The 12443-nt window shown below is 46.6% G+C and overlaps 1 protein-coding gene across 4 annotated transcripts in view; it reads right to left on the reverse strand.

Annotated features, from left to right (window-relative positions):
* Positions 1-12443, reverse strand: part of ITPR1 (inositol 1,4,5-trisphosphate receptor type 1) — a 104522-nt gene that overhangs the window by 25780 nt on the left and 66299 nt on the right. For all 4 annotated transcript variants that reach the window (XR_006390858.1, XM_044301012.1, XM_044301011.1 and 1 more), the window contains 2 exons: positions 5385-5533; positions 5086-5197 (listed from right to left, as the gene is read on the reverse strand). Coding sequence is in view for 3 of the 4 variants with exons in the window: in XM_044301012.1 (XP_044156947.1) it covers positions 5086-5197; positions 5385-5533 (261 nt within the window). In the remaining variant the exon portion in view is untranslated. The remainder of the gene's footprint in view (positions 1-5085; positions 5198-5384; positions 5534-12443) is intronic.

Here is a 12443-nt window from a genome sequence, read left to right on the forward strand (position 1 = left end):
TCTGCGGGCATTCCTCCCTGTCTGACTTTGTACCCTTATTTTATACAACGGAAGGTGAAGCAATATTTACTGGGAATAAGTGACATCCCATCATTCCACGGACACAACGCCCAATGCATCCCATCATTCCATGGACACAACGCCCAATACATCCCATCATTCCATGGACACAACGCCCAATACATTCCATCATTCCATGTAGACATCACCCAATGCATCCCATCATACCATGGAGACAACGCACGTGTGCAGACCTAAGTGCAGCGCTGACCGGAGAGTGAACCTTCACTGATAAGCACTTTCAATCGATATAAAAAAATATAAAAAATACTGGCCCTTTAAGAAAATCAACTTGCAGCTTTTTCTTAATAAAAAGGAAACCGCAGGAGGTCTCATTTCCCCCCTTTACAGCCATTAACTAGAAAGGATTGGATTTTCCTGGGCACATCAACATTAGGAGACGTTACATATTAGGTCCCTGGGTAATGCGTTACCATTTACAACCCACGGTCACGACTGTGCCAAGTGTTCTCTGCCCAGGGGAACGTGAACTCAAGTTCAACTTCATTAACCAAAGGGGGAAATAAAAAACACACATTAATCTTCGGAAACCGGATGCAAACTATGGTCAGAAGCCTTGGAGGATATTCTGACTTCGGAATATTTAAAGAAAAAATAAAATAAAAAAAATTTACTGGAACTTCTCATAAAGTTTAATCTCCTGTGAAAGTTGCACGGCGCAAATATCTCCCTGTAAATGGCCTGAAGTTCCGTCCTATATTTATTCACACCTGTCCTGACATTTGAATCCACCCTTATGGACGTCTAAAAACAGACAGGGGCTAAAAAATGTGCGATCTATGCCTCAGAGCCCGGCCAGATCACGCAGAATGACAGTTCTTAGTGCGCTGATAGGGGCTGCCGGTCACCAGATCTGCTCCGAGACCACATGGTAAGAACTGGAGACACCAAGGTACTAAAGTAGGACACCCCGGATTCCCTTCAAACAGCAAGTCAACTGTAGAGTGCAGAGGATACACAGGATACAGTGAAAGGGCAATTCCAGTCACTAACAACTCCTACAAAACTGCCTCCTATATACAAGACTATAACTGCTATAATACTAATCCTATGTACAAGAATATAACTACTACAATACTGCCTCCTATATACAAGAATATAACTACTATAATACTGCCTCCTATATACAAGAATATAACTACTATAATACTGCCTCATATGTACAAGAATATAACTACTATAATACTGCCCCTATGTACAAGAATATATCTACTATAATACTGCTCCTATGTACAAGAATATAACTACTATAATACTGCTCCTATGTACAAGACTATAACTACTATAATACTGCCTCCTATGTACAAGAATATAACTACTATAATACTGCCTCCTACGTACAATATAACTACTATAATACTGCTCCTATGTACAAGAATATAACTACTATAATACTGCCCCTATGTACAAGAATATATCTACTATAATACTGCTCCTATGTACAAGAATATAACTACTATAATACTGCCTCCTATGTACAAGAATATAACTACTATAATACTGCCTCCTACGTACAATATAACTACTATAATACTGCTCCTATGTACAAGAATATAACTACTATAATACTGCCCCTATGTACAAGAATATAACTACTATAATACTGCCTCCTATGTACAAGAATATAACTACTATAATACTGCCTCCTATGTACAAGAATATAACTACTATAATACTGCTCCTATGTACAAGAATATAACTACTATAATACTGCTCCTATGTACAAGAATATTACTATAATACTGCTCCTATGTACAAGAATATTACTATAATACTGCCCCTATGTACAAGAATATAACTACTATAATACTGCTCCTGTGTACAAGTATATAACTACTATAATACTGCTCCTATGTGTACAGGAATATAACTACTATAATACTGCTCCTATGTGTACAGGAATATACCTACTATAATACTGCTCCTATGTGTACAGGAATATACCTACTATAATACTGCTATGTACTAGATGCTGGATCATAACAGGTAGAGGAATTTGCAGATTGGACTGGGATTGCTCTTTGAATTTCCATAGCCGACACATTTAGCAGATTATGAGTCATTAATCAGGTTTTTAGGTCAATGATGTAACCTGGGAGGAGGAGGAAAGGACATTTGGGAGGGGGGGGACATTTCACACATTTGAAGGAATGTTAGATTGTAACGGGTTTGTTTCATTATCTGAAATTAAACTGCTTCTACAAGGACAGCGAGTCGTCTTGGATATTATGGGCAGTAAATAGGAGGTAGTCTTCACTGCGGTAACACAATATGGAGGTGGAGTGTCCGGGGGTCTCAGCCACCCTTGAAAATATACTTTCCGATTTTAGATTAGGAAAAACGTATGCACTGAGCAGCTCGAGGTCTGGAGGAGCCTCCTGCCCCCAGACACTGCCATCCATGCCTGGGGTCATCTAAGAGCCTGGTTGCTATGGAATACGCTTGGCCACAAGTCATTAGACGTTACATTGTATCCCTGGGAACCAGACTGTCAGCCAGGTCTTAACTGTTTGGACCAGAGCTGCAAGGAGAGGGGGTGAAGCGGCCAGAGCTTATTGTTAAATAGCAATAACTATGGTTCTCCACTAGGGGCAGCATCAACAGAACCAAGGAGATCGGTGGTGGTCACCTGTTCAATCCCATCGAGTTGCTATACAACAGCTGTTCTTTATAATAGAGAGGGGGGAGGAGAACCAGCAGGGACGTCAGCCTGTAGGTAGTTTGGTGTAATCTTACGGGTTTCTCCACCCAGTGTAATATAACCGTATCCAAGACAGCAAACATCAACTCCATGAGTCACCTACAACAGCGACCTACTGGCAGCCAGAAACTCAACATCACAACGTCCACGGGTCTCAAAGGTTTCCTGAGAAGAGACCATTTTACAACGCACGAATCATGAGGTCTAAGGGTCACTTAAGGGGGTCATCCCACAGAAGACTTCATTTTACTCATATCTGAAGAGCCTTCTTCCCTTTCTGTGGGTGGGCAGCAGCTCAAACACCTGCATCTCCCAGCACGTAATGCAACCCCTACTTCCCTTCCATAGAAAAACAGTAGCCCCAGAGATGCGTATGGTATGTAATGCCCCCATCATTTTCTTTTCCACTGTCTATAGAAGGACCTATAGATTTTTATGAATTTGGAAGCAGCGACAAATGAACGAAAGATGTCTAAGCCGCTTTATTATGAGATGACTGCTGAGGGCAGGGAAGCTGCTGAGCGCGTCTGTCCACCACCGAAAGCCGGAGATTGTGGACCAGAGATAAAAAATAAAAGTGTATAAGTTACACACACACACACTTTATTTTATTTATGGTGGGGTCTTGCTAAACTAACCAGGATTTGGGGGAGGGGGGGGGCTACAAGTCCCAGCACGGGGCCTTCTAACCTAATGAGATGCTGCGTTCATGCGTAGACACAGACACCTGAAGACCAGATTCAAGCAGCAAAAGGCAAGTCTATCACAGAAGTGCGGAGAGGTACGTAACGGGCCACCCTGAAGACAGAGGGTCCACCCCAGACCAGACAGGGTCTTCCTCCTTGTATTTCTTACATTGTGGTTTATTTTACGTTTTCAGCTGTAACATTCTAACACTTCACGGAAGATGCGGCTGTCGGTCGGAGGTCGGAGTTTATGGACTGGAGACTGTTCAGCAGTTTAATTTGAGCTCATTCCTCTAAATTCACCAAAAATACAGGAGGGGGGAAACAGACATACAATCCTCCTGACAACACGGCACAAGTGCAGACAACACGCCACCATCTGCAGGCGACACATCACAGGACACGGACAGACAAGGCGGCCCGGAGGCCTCAGACAGTGACAGCTTAATCTCTTGATTAATGATGAAGCTTCACAAGTCAGCGGCCCCAGGGAGGAGAGGGACATGGGGGTAGGTGGGAGATGGGGGGCAGAAAAGGACAGACTAGTGAAAAACCTCAGAACTTTCCAGTGCTTCAATGGTTATAAGCTGCAAGAGAGCAAAGAGCAAGTGATTAGGCCGCCTCGCGTTCACAAAAAAAGGCTTCAGCCAGCAGCCTGGTTGTTGAACTGCAAGTCCCAGCATACCCTGCATGCTTAAAGGGAGTTCCAAAGAAAAAAGGAAAATAGACACATTTGTTCCAAATACAGTCAGTGCCACGTCTCTCCACGGGATGTCAGTGGTATTGCAGTGCAGCCCCAGTCACTTCAGCTGCAATACCAGACACATCCTACAGACAGATGAGGCGCGGTCACCCCTTCAAAGCTGCAAGAGAAAGCGTGAACTTGTAGTTCGATAACCACTGTCTGTCCAATGAGAGGAGGCTGCATCAGGATATAAAAACTGTAACAGTTAGAATTACAAGTTGGGCTACTTTCACACTAGCGTTATTCTTTTCCAGCATCGAAATCCAGTAAAGGGGCTCAATACTGGAAAAAAAACGCATCAGTTTTGTCCTAATGCATTCTGACTGGTAAGCAATCCGTTCATTATGCATCAGGGGGTCTTCAGTTCCTTGTACGGTATTTGACTGGACAACATATCAAAGCATGCTGCGTTTTTTTTTTTTTTCCTTTTCCGGCCATAATCCCGGAACAGTACCGCACTTGCCGGTTCCGGCATTAATTTCCATAGAGATGCATTAATGCCGTATCCTGTACCAAGTGTTCTGGAAACTGCTGCATCGCCGGATCCAGTTTTCCAGTCTGTGCATGTGCCGGGACATAGGAGGAGCGGGTTTCTCTTGATTTTTAAAAACAAAAAATGTTAAAATTTTAAATACTGGATCAGTTATTCCAGATGAGACTGAAATACCAGATCCGGAAAAAATTACTTTGTTTGTATACAGATTGCCGGATCCAGCAAGTGTTTAAACTTCAGAAAGTTCCCAGCGATCACCATTAGAACAGGGCCACAAGATCCTAAGACAATGCAGCACTGGCACCTAGTGGCCGCATTTGGTACTGCCGAGGAGAACACCATACTCCTTGTCCAGGGTCACTTCTGTGAATCTTCCTACCTTGTCTCCATAACCACGATCTTTTGCCATCATCTCCCTCAGTGTCTGCAGGACCTTGATGCACAGCTTCTCCTCATTTTCTTCCAGAAGTTGTTTGGTGTGGCGAATTAATCTTGGGAGAAGAAAGGGATAGATTATATATTTTTTTTAAACGGAGACTGGTAGAAAATGTGTCTTTGCAATTGAAACTGAGAATGACTGCAGCAGGATATAGAAATTAAGCTACATAGTAACTGGATGCAAAACTATTCACCCCCTACAGACCACTTTAGCGTTAATGCTTTGCACACATCACTCACTTGCAGATGAACTGTCCGCTCTCACACTTCTTGCGGGCGTCTGTGTTTTCTGGGAACAGAAGCTCCGGTCGGTGCAAAACATCCACAAGGACTGAAAGTTCAGCCTGAACCAGTGGACGCAGCCGGTCCTCCAGAGACGAGACGATGTCCTGAGAGGAGGACGAGATGCCATTACACGGATCATACGACTACATAATGCAAAAGGCATGAGCAACCTGAATGAGGGGAGCGGAAATAAAGCCCACCAAAAACATGCACCCCCAAAGTAGTCGCTGCTCCACCCACAGAGAGAAGCAGAGTTAACCCTTGGGATACCAGAGGTTTTACCCATTTCATTTTACTTCCCCCCATCTTCCTTGAGCCACAACTTTTTTATTTTTCCATTCACAAAGTAGTACGAGGGCTTATTTTTTTGCAGGACAAGTTGTACTTTTTAATGCCACCATTTAAAATACCATACAATGTAGCGAGAAGCAGGGAAGGGGGGGAATAAATTGATACTTTGAAAAAAATTAATTGCAGATCAATCTCTAATTCTTGATACCATTTTGGAGTGCGACTAGGGATGAGCGAACTCGAACTGTATAGTTCGGGTTCGTACCGAATTTTGGGGTGTCCGTGACACGGACCCGAACCCGGACATTTTCGTAAAAGTCCGGGTTCGGGTTCGGTGTTCGTCGCTTTCTTCGCGCTTTTGTGACGCTTTCTTGGCGCTTTTTGAAAGGCTGCAAAGCAGCCAATCAACAAGCGTCATACTACTTGCCCCAAGAGGCCATCACAGCCATGCCTACTATTGGCATGGCTGTGATTGGCCAGAGCACCATGTGACCCAGCCTCTATTTAAGCTGGAGTCACATAGCGCCGCCCGTCACTCTGCTCTGATTAGCGTAGGGAGAGGTTGCGGCTGCGACAGTAGGGCGAGATTAGGCAGATTAACTCCTCCAAAGGACTTGATTAACTGATCGATCTGCAGCTGTGGATCATTGAGCTGCTGATCCTCAATTGCTCACTGTTTTTAGGCTGCACAGACCGTTTGTCAGTCTCATTTTTCTGGGGTGATCGGCGGCCATTTTGTGTCTTGTGGTGCGCCAGCACAAGCTGCGACCAAGTGCATTTAACCCTCAATGGTGTGGTTGTTTTTTGGCTAAAGCCTACATCAGGGTGAAGCTGTCACACCAAGTGCATTTAACCAGCAATAGTCTGTTCATTTTTTGGCCATATACAAAATCAGGGGCAAGCTGCGCCTGTCACCAAGTGCATTTAACCCTCAATGGTGTGGTTGTTTTTTGGCTAAAGCCTACATCAGGGTGAAGCTGTCACACCAAGTGCATTTAACCAGCAATAGTCTGTTCATTTTTTGGCCATATACAAAATCAGGGGCAAGCTGCGCCTGTCACCAAGTGCATTTAACCCTCAATGGTGTGGTTGTTTTTTGGCTAAAGCCTACATCAGGGTGAAGCTGTCACACCAAGTGCATTTAACCAGCAATAGTCTGTTCATTTTTTGGCCATATACAAAATCAGGGGCAAGCTGCGCCTGTCACCAAGTGCATTTAACCCTCAATGGTGTGGTTGTTTTTTGGCTAAAGCCTACATCAGGGTGAAGCTGTCACACCAAGTGCATTTAACCAGCAATAGTCTGTTCATTTTTTGGCCATATCCCAGTCTAATTCTGTCACTAAATCCATACCGGTCACCCAGCGCCTAAATACTAGGCCTCAAATTTATATCCAGCTAAATCTGTCCCTAGTGCTGTAGCTGGGCGAGTTATTTAGTGTCCGTTCAAGCACATTTCTTGTTCTGGGTTGAAATACAATTCCCAATTTAGCAATTTCATAATTTAGTGGTTCCTGCTATATCAGAGCTCTTTGAAATCTATCCCAAAAAGGGTATATAATATTGAAGGTGCACATAGGGTCATTCAGAGTAACTTCACACACACCCGCTACTGTGTATTTCCAAGTCTAATTCTGTCACTAAATCCATACCGGTGACCCAGCGCCTAAATACTAGGCCTCAAATTTAATTCCCTCTAAATCTCTCGTTACCCACCGCTGTACTGTTGTTGCTGGGCAAGATATTTAGTGTCCGTCAAAGCACATTTTTTGTTCTGGGTTGAAGTACAATTCCCAATTTAGCAATTTCATAATTTAGTGGTTTCTGCTATATCAGAGCTATTTGAAATCTATCCCAAAAAGGGTATATAATATTGAAGGTGCACATAGGGTCATTCAGAATAACTTCACACACACCCGCTACTGTGTATTTCCAAGTCTAATTCTGTCACTAAACCCATACCTGTCACCCAGCGCCTAAATACTAGGCCTCAAATTTAAATCCCTCTAAATCTCTCGTTACCGTTGTCCTGTTGTAGCTGGGAAAGTTATTTAGTGCCCGTCAAAGCACATTTTTTGTTCTGGGTTGAAGTACAATTCCCAATTTAGCAATTTCATAATTTAGTGGTTCCTGCTATATCAGAGCTATTTGAAATCTATCCCAAAAAGGGTATATAATATTGAAGGTGCACATAGGGTCATTCAGAGTAACTTCACACACACCCGCTACTGTGTATTTCCAAGTCTAATTCTGTCACTAAATCCATACCGGTGACCCAGCGCCTAAATACTAGGCCTCAAATTTAATTCCCTCTAAATCTCTCGTTACCCACCGCTGTACTGTTGTTGCTGGGCAAGATATTTAGTGTCCGTCAAAGCACATTTTTTGTTCTGGGTTGAAGTACAATTCCCAATTTAGCAATTTCATAATTTAGTGGTTTCTGCTATATCAGAGCTATTTGAAATCTATCCCTAAAAGGGTATATAATATTGAAGGTGCACATAGGGTCATTCAGAATAACTTCACACACACGCTTCTGTGCATTTCCAAGTCTAATTCTGTCACTAAATCCATACCGGTGACCCAGCGCCTAAATACTAGGCCTCAAATTTAAATCCCTCTAAATCTCTCGTTACCCACCGCTGTACTGTTGTTGCTGGGCAAGATATTTAGTGTCCGTCAAAGCACATTTTTTGTTCTGGGTTGAAGTACAATTCCCAATTTAGCAATTTCATAATTTAGTGGTTTCTGCTATATCAGAGCTATTTGAAATCTATCCCTAAAAGGGTATATAATATTGAAGGTGCACATAGGGTCATTCAGAATAACTTCACACACACGCTTCTGTGCATTTCCAAGTCTAATTCTGTCACTAAATCCATACCGGTCACCCAGCGCCTAAATACTAGGCCTCAAATTTATATCCCGCTGAATTTGAATACAATACATTGGGCCAAATAATATATTTGTTGTTGTGGTGAACCATAACAATGAGAAAAACATCTAGTAAGGGACGCGGACGTGGACATGGTCGTGGTGGTGTTAGTGGACCCTCTGGTGCTGGGAGAGGACGTGGCCGTTCTGCCACATCCACACGTCCTAGTGTACCAACTACCTCAGGTCCCAGTAGCCGCCAGAATTTACAGCGATATATGGTGGGGCCCAATGCCGTTCTAAGGATGGTAAGGCCTGAGCAGGTACAGGCATTAGTCAATTGGGTGGCCGACAGTGGATCGAGCACGTTCACATTATCTCCCACCCAGTCTTCTGCAGAAAGCGCACAGATGGCGCCTGAAAACCAACCCCATCAGTCTGTCACATCACCCCCATGCATACCAGGGAAACTGTCTCAGCCTCAAGTTATGCAGCAGTCTCTTATGCTGTTTGAAGACTCCGCTGACAGGGTTTCCCAAGGGCATCCACCTAGCCCTTCCCCAGCGGTGAAAGACATAGAATGCACTGACGCACAACCACTTATGTTTCCTGATGATGAGGACATGGGAATACCACCTCAGCATGTCTCTGATGATGACGAAACACAGGTGCCAACTGCTGCGTCTTTCTGCAGTGTGCAGACTGAACAGGAGGTCAGGGATCAAGACTGGGTGGAAGACGATGCAGGGGACGATGAGGTCCTAGACCCCACATGGAATGAAGGTCGTGCCACTGACTTTCACAGTTCGGAGGAAGAGGCAGTGGTGAGACCGAGCCAACAGCGTAGCAAAAGAGGGAGCAGTGGGCAAAAGCAGAACACCCGCCGCCAAGAGACTCCGCCTGCTACTGACCGCCGCCATCTGGGACCGAGCACCCCAAAGGCAGCTTCAAGGAGTTCCCTGGCATGGCACTTCTTCAAACAATGTGCTGACGACAAGACCCGAGTGGTTTGCACGCTGTGCCATCAGAGCCTGAAGCGAGGCATTAACGTTCTGAACCTGAGCACAACCTGCATGACCAGGCACCTGCATGCAAAGCATGAACTGCAGTGGAGTAAACACCTTAAAACCAAGGAAGTCACTCAGGCTCCCCCTGCTACCTCTTCTGCTGCTGCCGCCTCGGCCTATTCTGCTGCTGCCGCCTCGGCCTCTTCCTCCGCCTCTGGAGGAACGTTGGCACCTGCCGCCCAGCAAACAGGGGATGTACCACCAACACCACCACCACCACCTCCGTCACCAAGCGTCTCAACCATGTCACACGCCAGCGTTCAGCTCTCCATCTCACAAACATTTGATAGAAAGCGTAAATTCCCACCTAGCCACCCTCGATCCCTGGCCCTGAATGCCAGCATTTCTAAACTACTGGCCTATGAAATGCTGTCATTTAGGCTGGTGGACACAGACAGCTTCAAACAGCTCATGTCGCTTGCTGTCCCACAGTATGTTGTTCCCAGCCGGCACTACTTCTCCAAGAGAGCCGTGCCTTCCCTGCACAACCAAGTATCCGATAAAATCAAGTGTGCACTGCGCAACGCCATCTGTAGCAAGGTCCACCTAACCACAGATACGTGGACCAGTAAGCACGGCCAGGGACGCTATATCTCCCTAACTGCACACTGGGTAAATGTAGTGGCAGCTGGGCCCCAGGCGGAGAGCTGTTTGGCGCACGTCCTGCCGCCGCCAAGGATCGCAGGGCAACATTCTTTGCCTCCTGTTGCCACCTCCTCCTTCTCGGCTTCCTCCTCCTCTTCTTCCACCTGCTCATCCAGTCAGCCACACACCTTCACCACCAACTTCAGCACAGCCCGGGGTAAACGTCAGCAGGCCATTCTGAAACTCATATGTTTGGGGGACAGGCCCCACACCGCACAGGAGTTGTGGCGGGGTATTGAACAACAGACCGACGAGTGGTTGCTGCCGGTGAGCCTCAAGCCCGGCCTGGTGGTGTGTGATAATGGGCGAAATCTCGTTGCAGCTCTGGGACTAGCCAATTTGACGCACATCCCTTGCTTGGCGCATGTGCTGAATTTGGTGGTGCAGAAGTTCATTCACAACTACCCCGACATGTCAGAGCTGCTGCATAAAGTGCGGGCCGTCTGTTCGCGCTTCCGGCGTTCACATCCTGCCGCTGCTCGCCTGTCTGCGCTACAGCGTAACTTCGGCCTTCCCGCTCACCGCCTCATATGCGACGTGCCCACCAGGTGGAACTCCACCTTGCACATGCTGGACAGACTGTGCGAGCAGCAGCAGGCCATAGTGGAGTTTCAGCTGCAGCACGCACGGGTCAGTCGCACTACAGAACAGCACCACTTCACCACCAATGACTGGGCCTCCATGCGAGACCTGTGTGCCCTGTTGCGCTGTTTCGAGTACTCCACCAACATGGCCAGTGGCGATGACACCGTTATCAGCGTTACAATACCACTTCTATGTCTCCTTGAGAAAACACTTAGGGCGATGATGGAACAGGAGGTGGCCCAGGAGGAGGAGGAGGAGGATGAGGAAGAGGGGTCATTTTTAGCACTTTCAGGCCAGTCTCTTCGAAGTGACTCAGAGGGAGGTTTTTTGCAACAGCAGAGGCCAGGTACAAATGTGGCCAGCCAGGGCCCACTACTGGAGGACGAGGAGGACGAGGATGAGGAGGAGGTGGAGGAGGATGAGGATGAAGCATGGTCACAGCGGGGTGGCACCCAACGCAGCTCGGGTCCATCACTGGTGCGTGGCTGGGGGGAAAGGCAGGACGATGACGATACGCCTCCCACAGAGGACAGCTTGTCCTTACCCCTGGGCAGCCTGGCACACATGAGCGACTACATGCTGCAGTGCCTGCGCAACGACAGCAGAGTTGCCCACATTTTAACCTGTGCGGACTACTGGGTTGCCACCCTGCTGGATCCACGCTACAAAGACAATGTGCCCACCTTACTTCCTGCACTGGAGCGTGATAGGAAGATGCGCGAGTACAAGCGCACGTTGGTAGACGCGCTACTGAGAGCATTCCCAAATGTCACAGGGGAACAAGTGGAAGCCCAAGGCCAAGGCAGAGGAGGAGCAAGAGGTCGCCAAGGCAGCTGTGTCACGGCCAGCTCCTCTGAGGGCAGGGTTAGCATGGCAGAGATGTGGAAAACTTTTGTCAACACGCCACAGCTAACTGCACCACCACCTGATACGCAACGTGTTAGCAGGAGGCAACATTTCACTAACATGGTGGAACAGTACGTGTGCACACCCCTCCACGTACTGACTGATGGTTCGGCCCCATTCAACTTCTGGGTCTCTAAATTGTCCACGTGGCCAGAGCTAGCCTTTTATGCCTTGGAGGTGCTGGCCTGCCCGGCAGCCAGCGTTTTGTCTGAACGTGTATTCAGCACGGCAGGGGGCGTCATTACAGACAAACGCAGCCGCCTGTCTACAGCCAATGTGGACAAGCTGACGTTCATAAAAATGAACCAGGCATGGATCCCACAGGACCTGTCCGTCCCTTGTCCAGATTAGACATTAACTACCTCCCCATAACCATATATTATTGGACTCCAGGGCACTTCCTCATTCAATCCTATTTTTATTTTCATTTTACCATTATATTGCGATGCTACCCAAAGTTGAATGAACCTCTCCTCTGCCTGTGTGCTAGGCCTAAATATATGCCAATGGACTGTTGCAGTGGTGGCTGACATGAAGCCTGATTCTCTGCTATGACATGCAGACTAATTCTCTGCTGACATGAAGCCAGATTGTCTGTTACGGGACCTCTCTCCTCTGCCTGGGTGCTGGGCCTAAATTTATGACCA

The sequence above is a fragment of the Bufo gargarizans genome, chromosome 7, assembly GCF_014858855.1.
Source record: "Bufo gargarizans isolate SCDJY-AF-19 chromosome 7, ASM1485885v1, whole genome shotgun sequence".
In the NCBI taxonomy this organism is placed as follows: domain Eukaryota; kingdom Metazoa; phylum Chordata; class Amphibia; order Anura; family Bufonidae; genus Bufo; species Bufo gargarizans.